Below are 23,133 nucleotides of genomic sequence, written 5' to 3' on the forward strand. Positions count from 1 at the left end.
CCATAGATAAGTCGCAGAAAATGCCAACCGGTACTATTTTATTTTGGTACAATTTGTTGAGTGAATATGTAAATGGCATTCTCAGTAGAGCAACTCTTCCGAAACCCAAACTGGGATTTGCTTACGATGCTATTGTTGCTAAGGTAAGATACTATTCTAGAATACATCGCCTTGTCAAAGATTTTGAAAATTATGTCAGCATAAAGTACCCGGTCAGTGAAGTGGGGTGATTAACATAGTGTACAATGATGTCCGTAAGCATTTTGAGACTTACTCAGTGTAACAATCAGAATAATACTGAGACATAACTGCAGTGTAATTACCCTTGTAGTACACTTATGTATTTCTACATGATAGATGTGCGTAATATTTTTTTCCTAAAGTGATCCAATGAGAAGCAAATAGTACAACAACTATTTCTATTATTGATATAATTTATACAAAGTTGTTCAGCTGAAGTGGAAAATTTTGTTAATATGATAATGAACACTGACTCAACAGAAATCTGAGGTGAGTCTTGTGGGAATAGTATCTGGCGCGACTTTATGGCGCCGGTAATAACTGCAGCTGTGAACGAGGCTGCAGATTTGTTGTTTACCTTGATGCAGTTACTACCAAACTTCTTTGAATTAAAAACTGCTCTGCTGTCAACCGATTTCGGTTGTGAAAAACTGAGTGATTAGAAAGATATTATAGGAGCTTTGTCCTTAAGTTATACATTGATAGTGGAACTTCGTCGTATTATACGAGATATACTTGCTGCCGATGTGCTGAAACTTCAGTGTAGTATCACAGACAGCGCGAACTAGAAAGAATTCGTAAGGTTAATGTTGGCACTACTACATAATCAAATACAAACTTAAAAATGTCGTCATCGGGAGGTAAGTCGCATGTGTCGTTAGCGTAGATACAAATAAAGTGTATAACTTCATTTCTTCCGTTTCTTTTTTGTACACTAAGCGTAGGTAAGCTAGTACTATTCGTGGTGGTGAAATGTACGCTTTAGTTTCTCCATTTTTGTTTGATTTTGTGTTTATGGCGTTGACCCGGCAATGTTTTTATGGGTGTTGTAGCGGAACAACCGGCAACGGAAGAAAACGTCGAACCGCAGTCCTCGGGCAGTAATGGTGTGCCAGAAACTGCACAGGTAAATAACTTGTTTTTTTTTGTGCTTGTTATTATTTAGCTATGCGTGAGAAGTAATGCTTTGGGAGCTTGTGGGAAGTGCGTAAAAGTCACTTGCGTTGCGAAATTTGCCCTTAGACGACAAATTAGAAAGTCTGAGACAAATAAATTAAAATCTCTTTACTGTCAACATGCCGTCCTATTTATTTCCGCGTTGGTTTGAAGCTGGGTTTCAGAGTGAAAGCGGCTGTCGGTGAAAGCCAGCTTCAGTTAGCAATTTCATCTGACACACACACACACACACACACACACACACACACACAGAGAGAGAGAGAGAGAGAGAGAGAGAGAGAGAGAGAGAGAGAGAGAGAGACGATAAGGTGTTGTGATCGCTAACAGTATCACACACATTTTGATTCTCCGTCGTTTCTATATGTAGCCTAATCAAATTTAATTACTTCATTTTATTACGGCTACACAGTCGTACTGAATTTTAACATGTCGCCTTGGAGTGCACAATTTGTTACCTCATAGTTGCAGTTTAGTCCCATGGCTCATACTCAACTGGTACAGAGAAGCAACAACATATTTTTTTAAATGTATCTTAGACGTAGTCGGAAATTGCTGATGCACTTCCTTAGCACATCAGAATGCCTCTTCAAGGCCGGATTTTCAGTTGTGAATAAATAAATTGTAGATTATAGTCAAACGTGTCAGCAAATCATTTAAAAAAGTTAACTTTATAATTTCTACCGTAATATTCCTATTGAGAGCCAAGTAGTTTAGTTGATACTGTCATTTTACCAGTGTTAAGAAATGTTTTGCTGTGATTTTTCACCAAAGTAATCACGCCAAATGCTGTGCTCAGATGTTCGTTGTGAAATTCCAGCAATTGTTTTAGTACCAGTCTTCGTCCGCACTACAGACTGTTGTAGATACATGATCTACAAAATATTATTACCTGAATAGAGTAAAACGTACACATGGTGCAGTAGATTGTGCTAGACAGTCATTTGGTTAATAACGTTCTTATTTCTGATGTCTGCACAGAAGACAACTTTGCTGTCGGTCAACACTGTGCCAGCTTTAATCATTGACAATTATTACTCCTTATATTTGTTTCAAGATTACCAACCTTAACATATAGCAGGAATGCTTGGAGTAACTAATTAAGACTGTCAAATTTGAAACCATTGCTAAATCTCTGGTTACTAAGTTTTCTGCCATGATGTGCACAATGACTATAATACTGTTAATACTGAACAGGATATAAAATCTGTTAAATCTGAGCTCAAGAGGGTAATCAATAAGCCAAAAATTATTTTAGGACACTCCTCAGAGACATTCACTGGACTGATGTTAAGAGTGCTCATTGCATGAATGAAAAATATAACACTTTTGCTAATAAAGTGCTTACCGTATTCGAACACCGTTTTCCCCCAAAACTTACCAAGGTTAGAGCAAAGTCTACAAAGAAGCCATGGATTACTCAAGGAATAGGGATATCTTGTAAAACAAAAAGAAAACTGTATCTGTCAACCTGAAATAGTTCCGATGTTGATTCTATAGCACATTACAATAAATACTGCAAAATATTTAAGACTGTAATACGGATGTCAAAGCAAATATATTACAAGGAAAAGATAGTCATATCAGATAACAAAATAAAGACAATTTGGGATATAGTGAAGGAGGAGACCGGTATAACCAGACATGAAGAGGAACAAATAGCATTAAGAGTAAATGATACATTGGTGACAGATGTGTATAGTGTTGCAGAACGTTTTAACAAACATGTTATAACTGTTACAGAAAATATGGGGTTGTCAGGTTCGGTAGATGCTGCTATGGAATACCTAAGACCAGACATTTAAAGTAACTTCTATAATATGAATTTGACCCTCACTACCCCAACAGAAATAATGCCAATCATAAAATCTTTAAAATCAAAAACATCTAGTGGGTATGATGAAATATCAACAAAGTTAATTAAAGAATGTGATTCTGAGCTAAGTAATATATTAAGCTATCTGTGTAACCAGTTGTTTATCAGTGGAATACTTCCTGAATGGTTGAAATAAGCTGAAGTTAAGCCACTGTTCAAGAAGGGAGATAAAGAAATAGCATCAAATGTCCGTCCAATTTCACTATTGCCTGCATTCTCAAACATTTTAGAAAAAGTAATGTGCAGTCATCTTTATAACCATGTTATCTCAAATAACTTACTGTCAAAGTCACAGTTTGGGTTTCTAGAAGGTTCTGATATTGAGAAGGCTATCTACACTTACAGTGAAAATGTGCGTAATTCATTAGACAAAAAATTGCAGGCAACTGGTATATTTTGTGATCTGTCAAAGGCATTTGATTGTGGAAATCACAATATCCTTTTAAGTAAATTAGAATATTATAATGTAACAGGAAATGCAGCAAAGTGGTTCAAATCTTACATCTGTCAGGAAACAAAGGATGTTATTAGGAAAGAGACATGTATCAAGCTATCAGGCATCATCCAACTGGGAACAATTACATGTGGTGTCCCACAAGGTTCCATTTTGGGCCCTTACTTTTTCTTGTGTATATCAGTGACCTTTCATCAGTAACATTTCCAGATGCCAAGTTCCTTTTGTTTGCCAATGATACAAACATAGCAATAAATGGCAAATGAAGTGTAGTCTTAGGGGTGTCCCACGAGTATATGTTCAACATATGATGACAAGAAGATAGAAGAAGTGGACAGTGTTAAATTCTTGGGATTACAGCTTGATAATAAATTCAACTGGGAGGAGCACACCATAGAACTACTGAAGCATCTTAACAAATCTCTGTTTGCAATGCGAGTTTTGTCAGGCATAGGGGATATAAAAATGAAAAAGCTGGCATACTATGCTTAATTTCATTCCATCATGTAATATGGGACTATTTTTTTCATCAAGTCAAGCTAAAGTTTTCCGTGCACAGAAATGTGCAGTAAGAGTTATATGTGGCGCGAACTCAAGAACATCCTCTAGAAGCCTGTTTAAGAAACTAGGGATACTAACTACTGCTTCCCAATATATTTATTCCTTAATGAAATTTGTCATTAGAAATATCACTTTTTCAAACCAACAGCTCAATTCATGGAATCAATACTAGAAATAAGAATAATCTTCACAAGGATTTAAAGTCACTTAGTCTTGTACAAAAAGGTGTCCATTATTCAGGAACACACATTTTCAATAAGCTGCCAGCAGCCATAAAAAGCTTAACAACCAATGAAATTCAGTTTAAGAGAAGCCTAAAGGATTTATTGGTGACTAACTCCTTCTACTCCATTGAGGAATTTCTGAGTAAAACCAACTGATTTGTGTGATATATATATATGAGAGAGAGAGAGAGAGAGAGAGAGAGAGAGAGAGAGAGAGAGAGAGGAAAACATTGCACGTGGGAAAAATATATCTAGAAACAAAGATGATGTAACTTACCAAATGATGAAAGCGTTGGTATGTTGGCGCGCGCGCGCACACACACACACACACACACACACACACACACAATTTCCAAACAGTTTGATACTGCTGCCTGAAAAGCATTATCCATGAAACATAACCATCTCTCTTATTGAAAAGGGCAATTACATCAGCAGTATGAAATTACTGAACAAGTCTGAGTGCATTTTGTCATTAAATATCAAACACATCAAATTCTGTAGTAAAATGGTATGCTTTAGGTGTACGTTTGTCAGTGGCATGCAGGTGTTGACTGTTTCAATGTTCTCTCCTGTCTTATTGCATTTGATTTGTAATACAGTTTCATCTCACTGGACTGACCATTTTGGAACGTGTTAGCCAAACACTATTCTGTAATTCCCTTTACATAGTGATAAAATTAGTTTATTTGGATCACCAGCAAGGAATAAAATTTTCAGGCTACAGCAGTTCGTGAAAGTGAACCACCACCTGCTCCACCAGCACCAGCAGGAGAGGCACCTACCAAGAAGTCCAGGGTAGACCTGCAGTCACTACCAACAAGACAGTACTTGGACCAGACTGTTGTGCCAATATTGCTTCAAGCACTGTCGACATTAGCAAAAGAAAGGCAAGTGTTCTAGCTTCTGTAATTCGTGGTAAGAGATGTACTGCACTGCACTTAGTTACCTGTATTAAGAGCTCTTCGATGACATTATCCAGAAGATTACTACCACACAGTTATAGATAATTTGATTAAAGAAATTAGCAAGACAACTATCTGTAAAAGATAAGCTGTGTATTAGCTACATCCTGTATCTGTTAGCATTGACTAAAATGTCACTTCATAGTTCCACTGGGATAGTGCTCAAGCCTTGGTCAGGATTGCACGTAGTCCTTTCTGCTGTTGAGTTTCCTCTTTATTTGGGCCATTGACAAATTTCATTATCTCTGTTGATTCTAGCATGCTTATTTGGCCAGGCCATATTCATACCTATTTTGCATCCATGCCAAGCGAGGTAACAGTAGTAAAGACACTGGATTCACTTTTGGGGTATGATTAGTAGATTTGCAGTGGTGTCACTAAATTAAGACAAATGCCAGAATGGTTCCTTTGAGAAGGGGATAGTAGTTTCCTTCTCCCATTCTTCCCCAAGTGGAGCTTGAGCTCCATCTCTAAGGACTTCATTGTTTTCTTATTAGAGGTTCTCTTCTGGGACTTGCAACATAATATTTGAAATTTCACATCTCACTGTCTTGCATAATTGGCCTCTACTTCAGGGCTAAGAGTGCATATTAGGCTACAAGGTAGTTGTAAGTTTATTTTTGGGAGAGCGCCCAAGAACAACAGATTTAATGTAGTTCCAACATTTTGTTGGGGAAGGACCAGCAACTTAAATTAGATTGTTCTTTACTTAAATTTGTCACAATTGCATGTAATTTGTACTGGTGACTAGTTTCAAACATAGCCATCCATTTTTTAATCAGACTTGCACTAAAAATACTTAAAAGCAAAATTCCACTAACATACTTGGGTTTAGTCCAAAGGATTCATCTATCATAAAACAGATATTGAGTCATCTTTATATGTGTAATACATTCAGCTGATGAAACTAGAATGCATTATTTGAGGATAGTTGAAAATAATAACGAATGAGGAATTATGAAGAGTCCTCCAAGGAACTGATTCTCCTACTAGAACGATGCAAACTGTATTTAGTACCAGAGTAATGTTATCAGACTAAACACTGGAGTTGGACAAAAATATGGAAACACAAAGTACATAACAAAGACCATGTCTAATCCAATGTGGTAAACCCGCTGGCATTCAAAACAGCTTCCTGCCATCTTGTAATATGTAAGTACAGGTCCTTTATGGTTTTTAAAGGGGATCTTACAGCATTGTTACTGCAAAACAGTGTCAAGTTTAGGTAACAGCAATGGAGTTGGATAACAGTTGCACACTCTTTTCTCCAAAGTAGGCCAGAAACGCTCAAAAATATTGATCTGCTGATTGGTGACCAGGTGCGATGCGACACAATTTCCTTTGCTGCCAAAGGCTTCGGCTGAAAGCTAATGTATAAGTGTCTTTCTGTTGTGCCCGTCTGCAATGTGTCATCATTGCAATGAGTCCCAGTCTGACTCTCTCCTGCCACCCACAGGTAGAGGCATGGTCCAAGCAGTTTTGGTGGAAAAATTAACCAAAGAAATACAAAAACTTCAATTATCCAACAATGTGGTAAAAACGAGAATTATCAACGAGCCTTAAAGTATGTTATCACAACTGCAAGCCTGGGCCCCCGTGCCTGCCTTTCTCTCTCTGTCTTCCTTGCTTCTTTTTGTCATTTATCTCTCCTTCACAGACCTTGGGGGGTTTCCTTCCTCTGGATTTTGCACGGTAGGCTACCTCCGATCTACAGTCATGTAGACATGTCTATCGTAGGATAAAGGGACTGATGACCTAGTAGTTTGGTCTCAAGCACGTATTTCACTCTTCAGTGGAGTAGAGTCCTGATGCCACAGATATGGCACTGTTACTGATTTTTGTATGCTGAACATATCAGCATCCATACTTTACTAAGCACTGTGATGTGCATGGCAGAGGGTACACTCCTCACTGTACCTGTTATTAGGGTTTCTCCCAGTCCATTCACATATGGAGTGTGAGAAGAATGATTGTTTAAAGGCCTCCATGTGCACTGCAATTAATTTAATCGTGTTGTCACAGTCCCAACAGAAGCAGTATGTGTGTGGTTATATAGTTTATTCCTAGAGTCATCATTTAAAGCCTGTTTTTGAGACCATGTTAAGTAAGCTTTCTAAGGACTGTTTGCCAGTTCAGTTTCTTCAACATCTCTGTAACAATCTCCGATGGATCAAACTAACTTGTGAACATTTATGCTGCCCTTCTCTGTATACGTTCGATACCCATCTATGTTGTATTTGGTATGGCTCCCACACACTTAAGCAGTAGTCTATGATGGGTCACACGATTGATTTGTCAGCAAGCTTCTTTGTAGACTGATCATGTTTCCAGAGTCCTCTACCAGTAAAACAAAGTCTATCGCCTGCTCTATCCATGACTGCTCCTGTGTCATCATTCCATTTCATATCTCTACCAAGTGTTACATTTAGGTTCTAAACATGGCTGTGTTGTCAGCAACCATTTACAAATTACAGTTAAAGCAATTACAACCCTCGGTTGCAAAAATTTAGTCTTTTGGTGTGGTTTCGACACTTGTGAGTGCCTTCATCATAAATTACGTTCAAATTGGCAGGTCACGTATAAAACAAATATCAAGCGATAAAGCTTTAGTCACAAAATTTTTAAAAAAGAATACATGGATGGAGAGCCACTGTGGGCTGCTCATACATGTTCAAGCCACAGGTAGCAACAGTCTGAATGTATTTCTGATGAAGGCACTCATAGAAGTGTCGAAACCAGGTCAAAAGACTTAATTTTTGCGGCGGAGGGCTGTAATTGTATTAACTTTTACACCTAGGTATTTGTGTGAACTGACAGATTCCGACTGTGACTCACTGATACTATGGTCATAGGGTTGTACTTGTTTTTCATTTTCTGAAGTGCATAATCTTACATTTTGAGATATTTAAAGCCAGTTGCCAATCTTTACACCATTTTGAAACCTTGTCAAGATCGTACTGAATATTTATGCAGCCTCTTTCAGACATTACTTCATTGTAGATATCTGCATCATGTGCAAAAAGTCTGAGGTTACTATTAATATTGTCCATAAGATCAATAATACACAACATGAATGGCAGGGGGTCCAACACACTTCCCTGTGGCATAAGAGAAGAGTTTTCATTTTACAAATTGCTTGAGTTATATGCTACAGCTGAAATTATTTTTGATATGATTAACCTTTATTTTTTAAAAAAGTAGGCATTCCTTGGCCTAAATGTGTTGGTATTTGTATAGACACGGCCAGGCAGTGTATGGTCACTTCGTGACGGGCAGCTATAGTGAAGAAAGTTGCACATAATTGTCAAAGTACTCTCTGTGTAATGTGCTGAGAAACATTTGTTTTTTAAGGGTATGCCCAAAATTCTTGACATTGGTTTGACAGATGCTGTAGAGGTTATAAATTTCATCAAGGCAATTACTCTCAACTCTTGCTGTTGTCAAGATGTTTGCTTCTTCATGCTGATAAAATGGCTCTCACAGTGAGATTTTTAAACAAATATTTGAACTGAGGACCAAGGTTTTCATGTTTCTCATTGACAGTAACAATGGCAGTGGTTATTAAGATCGATCTGTTTAGTAAATATCATTGACAAGGTTCACATTTTGAATACAGGTGTACAAGGATGAGGCACACAGCTTTCTAAACAGGTAATAAAATATCATCTTACAAAAGAAAGTTGACTCTTTTTGGCTGAAAGTACTGAACGGCAACTTTTTTGTACTGTCTACTCTTAATATTTGGAAGACAAAGCTGTAGTGATAAACCAAAATTTCTGAAAATGTCAAGTGGTATGCAGTGACAGGCAGAGAATCCCTGCTCTTGCAGATACCTTGTGGTATAGGTTATTGGGCTCATTGATTTGGTGCATCATAGGATATGCAGACATAAAGTGTGTCCAGAATTACAAATTTTAGAAAGCCTCTGTAAACAGCCTTCAGTTGCAGTCACCCATTCCATGGCAAACCTTAGCCATATGTCTTGATTTGTCATTTGGCATTCAATATGGTGTTTTTCATGTTCCCTCAGGTGCTTCTATTATTTTGATACCCATTTGTAAGTTATGGCAGGAATGCAGTGGTAAATCGCTTCTGCATGAACCCGAACGTGATACCATTATGTAGTTGGTCTAATGACCCTACCCCTTCAACTGCTTAGTGTTAAATGTAACTTTCCTGTATTTGTTTATGAACCCTCTCGTTCTTTCAGAGCATCGTATTTACTTCAGCATGTATTTCTTTTGCAGGCCTCCTGATCCAATAAGCTTTCTGGCAGCCTACCTGCTGAAAAACAAAAGCCATTTTGACCAAAGTGGAGCACCGCAGAACTCAAGCCAGTGATGAAGTGCAGAGGCATAATAGACATACGCACATTTGAGTTGTGGAATGTGAAGATCTGTGGTTTCATATTTTTATCATATTCGTCGGCATTATATTCAATGTAACCTCTTCCACTTTCATTATGAGATACATAGGTGGGCTAGAAATCATTTGTCACTTATCTTTGTGAAAAGTGACTACCATATTTATGAACTGAGCATTAGCTACTTTGTTCATGGTGATTTGGGTTGGCACACTTTCATATTGACTGTATTTCACAAAGATTGTGTGTATTATTGTCTTCTATGCTGTACCTAATGAAATATGTATTATATTACGTGTATGTTGTAGACTGGATTTTTAATGTGTAATGACACTATATTAATACATTTTAAAAACTAATTTTGTTATAACTCTGATATTTCAAGGCTGTTCCATTTATAAATAAAAAACTGTCAACAAAATATAAATTGAAGCCAACAGCAGATGCCTGACATTAAGCTTGGCCAAACAGTTTGTCTGGAGTCTCAATAACACTGTTTCAACCAGAACAGAATGCTCTGGTTTTTCCCCCTCCAGTAATTTAATAATTTGTTCTGTAATTTTAATACATTATTTCATCTTGTTAAGTACGTTACTCTATTTTCCATTTATGCAGCATATTTGACTTGTGTAACCTCTTCCATACCACAACACACATCTGCTTTTCTAACAGGCACATGTTTTGCTTGGCCAGGTTGTAAATACACGTTGATTTTTAATTTATTTAATAAACCAAATCGTATAAGGTTAGAAGGATACTTACAAATCTTTAAAAACGTTCCTTAATTTCTTACTGTTGGAATTGAACTCATCTTTTGGAAGTGTCAAACAAAATCCTTGAGACACAACATGAATAATGCAGAAAGGGATACAAATTAATCACATTCACCATATGTTATTATTGATGTACTCTTACATATATGCGTAATGACAGAATCTGCAGCAGTTCATGGGCGACACAGATGAGTAAGATCTACCATATTTGAATGAGTATCGATAATGAAAAGATTTGAAACTAGAAAATTGTTTAAGAAACTGGTACTTAATTTGTGCATTGTGCAGCAGTTGTGCTAAATTAGATGTAATAAGCTGTCCAGAAAAGGGTTGTGCAGCACCTCCATGATTCTGAATGTATTTGAACTAAGGTTATGGAAGGATGAGAAATGAAAGAAAGAAAGAAAGAGAGAGAGAGAGAGAGAGCAGTTAGCAAAAATTGACACACTGTTAAAAATACACACTTGTTCAATCAAACTGTGCTGCTGGGTAACATTCAATACCATATTGCTTCACTCCATAAATTGTAACACATATGGCACCTTGGTATGTTGTGCAAAAGGTTCTGGACACACTGCTGCTAAAATCTGTAGCACTTCTGAGGTCTTACAGTGTTTGAGGTGGTTTACTGTCATGTCAGGTCCCAACCATTTTCACTCCGGTTCATGTCAGCAGGACTGTATGCAATTCCATTCAGTTAATTTCTGCCAGTTGGAGGAAGGTGGGTGCAGTGTGTTCATGCATTATCATCTTTAAATATGAACCCACATTGAAATTTCATTTGTTGGTTGGCTGGATGATCCTATTCTCAAAAGGCACTGCTCTCAAATATCCTTACTGTGCTGGGAAGCGTCTGATATCTATGCACGATCCAGCACAATACCTGACTAAATCCACTTCATGTGTGAACTTGACAGACTGCAAGCCTGAGAAGTAAATAGCACTAGGCTATTCTAGGTTCCACACCAAGTATCTCCTTGTTCGCTTTAAACACTGCTGAAGGGAGGGAGCTTACTGTTTGTTCAGAAGCCTAGAGACCAAATTTATCACATGGAGATGGTTGTGTACTGCCAGCATTTACAAAACATTGTTACCCCCCAAAAGATGGTGCTTAGTTATGTTGCATCCTTTCCAGGTTACCTATGAGCTATAATTTGTAAACAGATGTCATCAGTTGATGGTGCTAAACTGAGTGACAACTCCAAGGCAGAGCTTCAAGCAGTATGTATCGCACTAAATGATGAGTATTTGAATGGCATCACTACAGTGTACTCCAAACTCCTGGCAAACGCTGGTAACTTTGTGCTGTGAAGTGAAATGCTCTCTATGTCTAAACTTGAAATTACACTTAATAGTTTGTGTAAAGATTGTTGCCGAACACTAAAGATTGTTTTAGCAATGCAGAATTTATCCAACCAGAGCAGCATCAGGTGTAACTGGATGCATGGAAGATGTGGTGGTAGTTACTGCCTGAAATATGGGGATGGGCTGCATGATATAACATGCATTAATAAATATTTTAACAAAGGAGGAGAAGGAACGGTACATGTGTTCTTGTAAAAGTTTGTGAACATGAACCATTTCTTGTTCCAGGGTGGTCCATTGATAGTGACCGGGCCAAATATCAAACGAAATAAGCATCAAACGAAAACACTACAAAGAACGAAACTTGTCTAATTTGAAAGGGGAAACCAGATGGTGCTATGGTTGGCCCGCTAGATTGCGCTGCCATAGGTCAAACGGATATCAACTGCATTTTGTAAAATAGGAACCCCTATTTTTTATTACATATTCGTGTAGTACGTAAAGAAATACAGATGCTTTAGTTGGACCACTTTTTTCGCATTGTGATACATGGCGCTGTAATAGTCACAAACATATGGGTCACAATTTTAGACGAACAGTTGGTAACAGGTAGATTTTTTAAATGAAAATACAGAACGTAGGTACGTTTGAACATTTTATTTTGGTTGTTCCAATGTGAGACATGTACCTTTGTGAACTTATCATTTCTGAGAACCCATGCTGTTACTGTGTCATTACCTGTAAATACCACATTAATGTAATAAATGTTCAAAATTATGTCCGTTAACCTCAGTGCATTTGGCAATACGTGTCACGACATTCCTCTAAACAGCAAGTAGTTTCCCTTCCGTAATGTTCGCAGATGCATTGACAATGCGCTGACGCATGTTGTCAGGCGTTGTCGGTGGATCATGATAACAAATATCCTTCAACTTTCCCCGCAGAAAGAAATCCGGGGATGTCAGATCCGATGAACGTGCGGGCCATGGTATGGTGCTTCGATGACCAATCCACCTGTCATGAAATATGCTATTCAATACCGCCTCAACAGCACGCGAGCTTTGTGCCGGACATCCATCATGTTGGAAGTACATCGCATTCTGTCATGGAGTGAAACATCTTGTAGCAACATCGGTAGAATGTTACGTAGGAAATCAGCATACATTGCACCATTTAGATTGCCATCGATAAAATGGGGGCCAATTATCCTTCCTCCCATAAAGCCGTACCATACATTAACCCGCCAAACTCGCTGATGTTCCACTTGTCGCAACCATCATGGATTTTCCATTGCCCAATAGTGCATATTATGCCGGTTTACGTTACTGCTGTTGGTGAATGAATGACGCTTCGTTGCTAAATAGAACGCGTGCAAACAATCTGTCATCGTCCTGTAATTTCTCTTGTGCCCAGTGGCAGAACTGTACACGACCTTCAAAGTCATCGCCATACAGTTCCTGGTGCATAGAAATATGGTACGGGTGCAATCGATGGTGATGTAGCATTCTCAACACCGACGTTTTTGAGATTCCCGATTCTCGAGCAATTTGTCTGCTACTGATGTGCAGATTAGCCGTGGCAGCAGCTAAAACACCTACTTGGGCATCATAATTTGTTGCAGGTCGTGGTTGACATTTTACATGTGGCTGAACACTTCCTGTTTCTTTAAATAACGTAACTATCCGGCGAACAGTCCAGACACTTGGATGATGTCGTCCAGGGTACCGAGCAGCATACATAGCACACGCCCATTGGGCATTTTGATCACAATAGCCATACATCAAGAAGATATCGACCTTTTCCACAATTGGTAAATGGTCCATTTTAACACGGGTAATGTATCACGAAGCAAATACAGTCCGCAGTGGCGGAATGTTGCGTGGTACCACGTACTTATACGTTTGTGACTATTACAGCGCCATCTATCACAAAGCGAAAAAACTGGTCCAACTAAAACATTCATATTTCTTTACATACTACACGAATATGTAATAAAAAATGGGGGTTCCTACTTAAAAAAACGCAGTTGATATCCGTTTGACCTATGGCAGCACCATCTAGCGGGTCAACCATATTGCCATCTGATTTTGCTCCCTTCAAGCTAGACGAGTTTCGTTCTTCGTAGTTTTTCGTTTGATGCTTATTTCGTGATATATTTGGCCCGGTCACTTTCAATGGACCACCCTGTATATGTTAAAGTTCAGAGAGGCCTACCACACTGAATGTTGATTCTTACTGAGAAACATAGATTAAGCAATGATTTTATGTAATGATTGTCATAGTGTGATCTTATCAGAAATCTCAGGATTTTCACTCCATATAGTATTTGTCACAATACCATTTCAGATTTTCTCTCTCTCTCTCTCTCTCTCTCTCTCTCTCTCTCTCACACACACACACACACACACACACACACACACACACACACACACACACACACACACACACCACAAAGATCCAGTTAGCATTGATTCCTTATCTTGGATGAAGCATTAAATTTTTTATATTATGGAGTGAACTGTTTAAGAAATTAGGAGTCCAAAAAATTCAAAATAAAACTGAAAATTTGTATTGTTAGACATGCCTCCAAATTGGCTGATTCTTAGTTTCAAGGACTGAAAATCTGTTTTTATCCTGGCAAGTGCACAGCGTAAATAGATCAGTTCTTTAAGTATTTACTTATATTTGTAGTTAATATACTTGCATCATAATAACAAGCAGTAGTAGATAAATAACTGGGAAAGCAACATCTTTTCTTGAAATAAGTGTTCTGTTAATTTTATTTACGCCATTGGTGAGTGTAAATAAGATGCAAAAGAATGATAATACAAGACACACAAGTAATTTCTGACATAAGTTCCTCTCTGTTAATTTATAACTCAATTGGTTACACAGCCATGGAAGTTCTCATTCATGTAGAAATGGTGTGTAGCACAGTGATCAAATGAGTAAATGGACTTATGGTTTGAATTCCATATTACATGGTTATCCCTCTCTGACTAGTAAATGTATAGAATAACACACAGTTTGGACAAAGATAGTAGTGTAAGTCCATCAATGGGACTGAGAATAATGAAGGACAATGGTAATCAAATCGTATGTTATTTAATGTGTTTCTGCTGTAGGTATTACTAATTCCAAACTTTCTCTTGGAACACACTTAATGGAAAATACACTGACTTAACATGTTGACTGTCGCATGCTTAGTTTATGGACATTTCACAACCAAGCCAGGCACATGGCATTAGGCAAGAGGCTCTGCTGCGGCTATCAGTGGCCCCACAACTGTCATCATCGGTGTTCTGCCAAAAGGCAGGTTTTCACATGGTAGTTCTCCAAGCTGTCTGGTTTTCTGCCATCCTCTTCAGTTCTGCATCATTTCCTCTTCCCTTTGTCATCTATCCTCATCTTGTATATCCTCCTTCCTATCAGTCTTCTTCCACAAACGAATCCTTCCAAAGCATCTGCTAGCAAGCATTCTCTTCTCAATGAATGTCCCAACCAGTTCTTTTTCCTTTTTCTTAAAACCTTCAGCAGACATCTTCTCTCACCAACCCTTTCCAATACTCTTTCATTACCCACTCTTTCCAACCAGCTTATTTTCTCCGTTCTCATCCACATCTCAGATGCTTCTAACCTTTTTTCATCCTCTCATCTCAATGTCCATGTTTCTGCCCCATATAGTACGACACACCAGACAAAACATTTGCCAAGCCTTTTCCTTAGAACTTTATCTAATTTGCCACATGAAGAGTCTCCTCTTTCTGTTGAGTGCCTCCTTGGCTATGGCAATTCGAGTTTTCACCTCCTGGTGACTTATCAAGTCTTCAGTTATTGTGCTTCCAAGATATTTAAATGCACTTACTTGGCTAATAGTAGATTGTCCTATTTTAATATTGGGCAGTATGCTTCTTGTACTGATAACCATACTCTTTATTTTTGTTGTGTTTATTTGCATCCCATATTCCACACAAACTTCATTCAGATCTTTCAGCATGTTGTTCACTGTCCGCTCACTTTCTGCCACTAATAATACCATGTCATCAGCAAACCGTATACATTGTGTTCTCTGTCCACCAATATATATTCCTCTTTTCCCATCTAAGCCTTTCACAATAATCTCTTCAAGGTATGCATTAAACAACAGTGGGGCAAGGCAACAACCTTGTCCAACTGTCGTCCAGTGCTGCTTCCTTCTGACATTTCATTTCCAATCCTTATCCTTACTTTCTGGTGTGAATATAAATTTTGTATCAGTTCTCTCTCTTTCTAATCTACTCCTTTCCTCTTCAAAATATCCATCAGCTTGTTCTGCCGAACTCTGTCAAAAGCCTTTTCTAAATCTATAAAAACAGCAAAGATTTCTCTACCTTTTTTCATATACCTTTCCCCTATAGTTCTTAACAGGCCAATAGCATCTCTTGTTCATTTTCCTCTTCTAAACCGAACTGCTCCTCTGCAGTCCCTCTATCCAGCTTGTCATATAGCCTTCTATTCAACACTCTCTGCAGGACTTAAGCTGCATGAGAAATTAGACTGATAGTCCTATGCTCTTCACATTTTTTTGTGGTTCTCGTTTTCTCTATTGGTATCATAACTGTTGCAAGGAAGTCCTCAGGCCATTCTCCTGTGTCGTATATCTTGTTACAGACGTAGACTTTTTCTTTTCTTGCCTTGTTTCCCAGACTCTTCAACAGTTCTGCTGCCAAATCATCAGTTCCACATGCCTTCCTATTCTTCAGCGCCTTTTCTACTTCTGCTTCCGAGATGGTGAATCCCTTTCCATCTTCTGGTTTATATTGCTCCTCTTCAATCTTAATTTCGCTTTTTATTTCATCCCCCTTATATGTATTCTTGCCATCTGTTCAAATCCTCCTGTGGTTCTTCTGCTAGAGTACCATCCGTTCTTTCTATTTCCATGTTATTCCTCTTTTTTTAATGTTCAAAAACTATCTCACTAGCCACTCTATACATAATTTCATACTCTCCCTCTTTCTCCATTTTATCTATTTCATTGCATTTCTGTTTCATCCATTTTTCCCTTTCTTCTTCAGTTTCTCTTCTTAATCCATTATTCAGTTTCCTGTAACTCTTTTTGCCTTCTTCATTTTCTACATTTTTCCACTTTCTCCACTCCTCCACCTTTTTCAACAAGTTTTCTGTTATCCATTCCTCTCTGGTACTTTGGGGTACTCTAATTCCTAGTACTTCTTTGGCCGAGTCCATGAGTCCTTCCCTCATTTTTATCCATTTGTCATTAACACTTTCATCATCTACATCTACATGGATAACCTGCAAATCACATTTAAGTGCCTGGCAGAGCATTCATCGAATAAGCTTCACAGTTCTCTATTATTCCAATCGCTTATAGCGTGCGGAAAGAATGAACACCTATATCTTTCCGTACATGCTCTGATTTCCCTTATTTTATCTTGGTGCTCGTTCCTCCCTATGTAAGTCGGTGTCAACAAAATATTTTCGCGTTCGGAGGAGAAAGTTGGTGATTGGAATTTCGTGAGAAGTTCTGTCACAACGAAAACACCTTTCTTTTAATGATGACCATCCCAAATCCTGTATCATTTCTGTGACACTCTCTCCCATATTTTGCGATAATACAAAACGTGCTCCCTTTCTTTGAACTTTTTTGATGTACTCCGTCAGTCCTATCTGGTAAGGATCCCACACCACACAGCAGTATTCTAAAAGAGGACGGACAAGCATAGTGTAGGCAGTCTCCTTAGTAGACCTGTCACATTTTCAAAGTGTCCTGCCCATAAAATGCAGTCTTTAGTTAGCCTTCCCCACAACATTTTCTATGTGTTCCTTCCAATTTAAGTTGTTCGTAATTGTATTCCCTAGGTATTTAGTTGAATTTACAGCTTTTAGATTAGACTGATTTATTGTGTAACCAAAGTTTGAGTTCCTTTTAGCACTCATGCAGATGACCTCACACTTTTCGTTATTTAAGGTCAACTGCCACTTTTCACTCCATTCCGATATTTCTTCTAAATCGTTTTGCAGTTTGTTTTGATCTTCTGATGACTTTATTAGTCGATAATTGACAGCATCATCTGCAAACAAGCGAAGACAGCTGCTCAGATTGTCTCCCAAATCGTTTATATAGATAAGGAACAGCAAAGGGCCTGTAACACTACCTTGGGGAACGCCAGAAATCACTTCTGTTTTACTCGATGTCTTTCTGTTAATTACTATGAACTGTGACCTCTCTGACAGGAAATCATAAATCCAGTCACATAACTGAGACCGTATTCCATAAGCACGCAATTTCACTACGAGTCACTCATGTGGTATAGTGTAAAAAGCCTTCCGAAATTCCAGAAATATGGAATCGATCTGAAATCCCTTGTCAATATCACTCAGCACTTCATGTGAATAAAAAGATAGTTGTGTTTCACAAGAACGATGTTTTCTAAACCCATGTTGACTGTGTGTCAATAGACAGTTTTCTTAGAGGTAATTCATAATATTCGAACACAATATATGTTCTAAAATCCTGCTGCACATCGATGTTAACGATATGGGCCTGTAATTTAGTGGATTACTCAACACTGCCTCTTTCCCATTTTTCCATAAATCTGTTTTCCAAATCTGATGCCTTTCCTACATCTTTGAGTCTTTCTGTGTTTAGTCTTTCTTTTACTTTACCTCTCCAGACTTTTTTCAACTTCACTTGTATTTCTCCCACTACTAGGTTGTGGTCTGAATTTATATCCACTCCTGGATAAGCTTTGCCATTCTTCAAACAGTTCCTAGACCTTTTCTGTATCATGATGTAGTCCAGCTGATATCTTTCTCTATTCAAATTTGTTATCCATGTGTAACGTCTCCTTTTGTGATGTTCAAATAATATGTTATCCACTGCTAATGAATTTTCGTTACGGAAACTAATTAGTCGTTCGTGTGTCTCATTTCTTATTCCTAATCCAAGTTTTCCTACTGTATCTTCATCTCTTCCTTCACCCACCACTGCATTCCAGTCCCCCATGATGATAATGCAGGCATTTCTATTTTCTTTCTCGGTGAGTTCTTGTATTTTCTCATAATATTCTTCCACTTCCTCATCTCTATCTTTGCTGGTTAACATACATACCTGTATTAACACCAAATCTTTTGAACTACCCTTCAGTTGTATCATCATCAGTCTTCCATCAATATATTGTACCTTCATTACCTTATTTTTCAGCTTTTGTCCTATCAATACTCCTACTCCGTTTTCACCACTCTTGATTTTCCCTGAGTAAAACAGCTTATGATCTCCACTTTCTATCTTGCCAATCTCTCCCCATCTCATTTCACACAAACCAAGGGCATCTAATCTGTTCCTTTTCATCTCCTGTTTTGCATTCTCTAGTTTTCCTGCTTGCAGTAGTGTCCTCACATTCCATGTTCCAATCCTTATCTTTCCTTCCTTCACTGTCCCTTTCTTTCTTTCAAATATGTCGCCTCTCAATGTTTTCCCCTCCCGGAGATCCAAATGATGGGAAGTTTTAACTCCAGAATCTTTTACATGGAGACACATACCATGTACTGCTTGGGAATGTAATGTGGTAGTTTCCCGTTTACTTTCCACATAGGCAGTAGGATGTCCAGCCTAAAATCAGCCACTCGCTATGAATCAGACGCTGTCTGTTGCCACCCCTCTGGGATACAGTTGCTACTTGTTCTCTTTTTGTACCCAAAGAGGAAAGGTGCCTCTTCTGTCAGCTTCACAAATTTACAAAATGTTTTTTATTTGAAATCACTCCTTGTTCTGGCTGTTGAGTTCTGCAGTGTCCTTGCCAAAAATCCATAGTATTGTAGCTCATGATGGACTTCAGAATGTGAAATTAATGTATCTTGAATCAGCTTCTTTCCTCATCACAGTATCCTATGAATGGAAATAATGTAAGTGTGTATACACCTTTGTAATATCTGTGCAGTTACACCCAAGTCAAAATAAAATCTTCTAGGTGATCTGCAGACTAATATCAGTGACGTATCTGTAGAATAATTGACATCCTGTTACATGAACTTGTTCCTAGGAGTTAATGTCATTCATATGGCCATTTTGGAGTCTTAGTTTGAGAGACATGAAGGTAAATAACAACACTGTTGTATTATTTGACAAACCAAACTGGTAGCCTTACCTTGGTGGTAGCACTGTCATGTCACTCTCGAGAATCAGAGGAGACGTACGAGGCGTGTTTTTTAAATAAGGTCCGTTTGAACATAAGTACACAACGAAAGCTTATTTCAGGAAAGTAAATTTATTTTCAGAAAGTACATAATTCACTCTATTTTTCGACATAGTTAGCAAGTTGGTTCAAACCTGTATCGTACCTCTCAACCAATTTTAAAATACACTCTTCAAAAAAACACGTTGCCTGCTCTGATAACAAAGAGTTCACTGCCATTTTCACGTTGTCGTTGTTGTCATTGTAATGGTTGCCACTGAGGTGTTGTTTGAGGTGGAGAAACAGATGGTAATCGCTCGGCGCAAGATTAAGACTGTAAGGTGGGTGGTCTAAAACTTCCTAGCCAAAACTGTCCAATAAATCGCGGGTCTGACCTGCAGTGTGAGGTCTTGCATTGTCATAGAGGACAATTCCCTTTGTCAGCATGCTGCATCTTTTATTTTGAATCGCTCTGCATTGCTTTATCAGGGTTTGGCAGTATGCTTCTGCACTGTTAGTGGTACCTAGTTGCATGAAGTCAACCAACAATACACCATGCCTATCCCAAAACACCGACGCCATGATTTTGCGCTGGGACACAGTCTGTTTGGGCCTCACCTTTACAGGCGAGTGTCTCTCCATTCCATGCTCTGTTGCTTCGATTCGGGCGTGATATGCGAAACCCATGTTTCGTCTCCAGTTACGATCTGACTCGAGAAGCTGTCACCTTCTTTGTGATAACAAGTCAAGAACTTCATCGCACACTCAAATCTTTGGTTTTTGTGGTCCTCTGTTAGGAGTTTCGGGACCCAAGGAGAGCATAGTTTCCTAAACTTTAGGTGTTCAGAAACACTGTTGTGAAACACTGATCTCGACACGTCAGGAAATTCGTTTGTGAGACCTGTTGTTGTGAAGCACCTGTTCTCACGAATCCTCGCTTCAACTGAAGCCACCAAATCATCTATAATCAAAGAAGGCGACTGGAGCGGTCCTCATCATGGACGTTGTCACAGCCATCTTTGAGCTCTCAAACCCACTTACGCACTTTGCTTTCATTCACAACAGTATCACCGTACACTTCACAAATTTGTCGAATTTCTGCAGCAGACAGGTTCCTTGCTGAAAAAAACCGTATCACTGAGCGAACCCCACACATGGCAGGCGAGTTGATAGTCTTAAACATTTTGAAAGCACAGAACAGAACTGTACAGGTTAGCTACAGAGCTAAAACTGAGCACAGTTGTTCCCGAGGCATGCCGGTACACAATTCACGCACTCGTTGTGACATGTGCGTGAACTACTAGTGTCTACAACAAAACGGACCTTACTTAAAAAACACGGCACGTAGCAGCAGCATCAACTCCTGTCCAATTAAAAGTGAAGCACTGACACACACTACATGCCTTTTACTGATGCTGGGTGAAGTACCCATTTATGACAAGAACATAAATGAAGCATACAATATTACTCTCATTAGCTGCTCACGATGCTTCACTGGCAGTGACTATAAAACCATGTTCCTCAATTATTTTGCCAATTGTAATATTTCTGAGAAGGAAGCAGTGGCTAGATGACATATTGTGGTGTGAAATACCAATGATGTACGGTTTGCTTGGAACGGGTTTCACGAGAAAGACTGCCTAAATTGTGGTTCTTCTCCGCAATTGGCTGCTGCATTCGGAAGTTGCTTGCCAAAGTGATAATTTTCGGTTATTAAAACTATACAGCATATTTACTTTCATTTCATATTTAAAGCAACTCCCAATAGTGTGCTATCATTCCATTATTTCACAAGTATTAATAATCAGCAGGATAATAAACTACTGCAGATGAAGCACTTCGGTGATCTTCAGATCGCACCTGACATGGGTGACGGGCGAAGTGTTTGGCTGAAGATAGTGCCGATAACATAGATGATAAGTACAATGCTTTCCTTAACACATTTCTCATGCTCTTTGAGAGTTTCTTTCCATTAGAACATCCTAAATGGGGTACTAGCAGTAATAGGCAGCCCTGGTGGCTGACTAGTGGGATGAGGATATCTTGTAGAACAAAGTGGGAATTATATCAAAATGTTTGAAGTAGTTATAGTCAAGGTACAGTGGACCATTGCAAACAGTACTGTAAGGTGCTTAAAAATGTTATTAGGAAGGCAAAGAGTATGAGGTATGCAAATAGAATAGCTAATTCACAGGATAAAATTAAAACCATATGGTCAGTTGTGAAGGAAGTATCTGGCCAGCAGCACAAGGTCGACAATATAAAGTCAGTTCGCAGTAAAAATATTTCTTTTGCTGATAAATCAGATATATATACAGTATTTAACAATCATTTTCTGAACATTGCTGGTGAATTAAATAAAAATTTAGTTTCTACAAGAAATCATATAACTTTCTTGACAAATGCCTTTCCAAGACTGGTGTCTGAAATACTCCTATGTGATACAGACAAGAGGGACATTGAGTCAAGAATTAAATCACTGACTATGATGGAGTGTGTAGCAGAATATTAAAGTACAGTGCTGCACTTGTTAGCCCTGTATTCAGCCATATTTGTAATTTTTCCTTTAGGAATGGTTAGTTTCCTGAGCGATTAAAGTACTCAGTAGTAAAGCCGCTTTATAAAAAGGGAGAAAGGGATAATGTAGATCATTTTAAACCTATTTCTGTGCCATCATTGTTTGCAAAAGTTATTGAAAAGGCTGTGTTTGTAAGGAAAATTGATCATTTTATATCACATGATTTGCTATCAAATGTACAGTTTGGCTTTACAAGTCGTTTAACAACTGAAAATGCTATATTCTCTTTTCTCTGTGAGGTACTGGATGGGAGAAACATAAGGTTTCGAACGCTAGGCATATTTTTGATTTAACTAAGGCATTCAATTGTGTTTATCACAAAATATTGCTCCAGAAGTTGGACCATTACAGAATACGGGGAGTAGCTCATAATTGGTTCACCTCGTACTTTAGCAACAGGCAGCAAAAGGTCATTATTCACAATGCTGATAACGGCTGTGATGTGGGGTCTGAGTGGGGTACTGCCAAGTTGGGGGTGCCCCAGGGATCAGTGCTGGGGCCACTCCTGTTCTTTATTTATATAAATCATATGCCCTCTAGTATTACTGGTAAATAGTTCTGTTTGCCGATGACACTAGCTTGGTAGTAAAGGATGTTGTGTGCAATATTGGCTCAGTTTCAAATAGTGCAGTACATGACCTAAGTTCATGGCTTGTAGAAAATAAA

General features: G+C 38.4%; 1 protein-coding gene across 1 annotated transcript; it reads left to right on the plus strand.

Moving 5' to 3' along the window:
- Positions 1-623: 623 nt before the first annotated feature.
- LOC126416204 (protein dpy-30 homolog) lies at positions 624-9,996 on the plus strand. Its single transcript, XM_050083795.1, has 4 exons — positions 624-881; positions 1,074-1,147; positions 5,030-5,199; positions 9,522-9,996. Exons 1-4 carry the CDS (start codon positions 866-868, stop codon positions 9,613-9,615), a joined length of 354 nt encoding a protein of 117 aa, XP_049939752.1. The 5' UTR covers positions 624-865; the 3' UTR covers positions 9,616-9,996.
- Positions 9,997-23,133: the final 13,137 nt, after the last annotated feature.

The sequence above is a fragment of the Schistocerca serialis genome, chromosome 8 (genome assembly GCF_023864345.2).
Source record: "Schistocerca serialis cubense isolate TAMUIC-IGC-003099 chromosome 8, iqSchSeri2.2, whole genome shotgun sequence".
NCBI lineage: Eukaryota > Metazoa > Arthropoda > Insecta > Orthoptera > Acrididae > Schistocerca > Schistocerca serialis.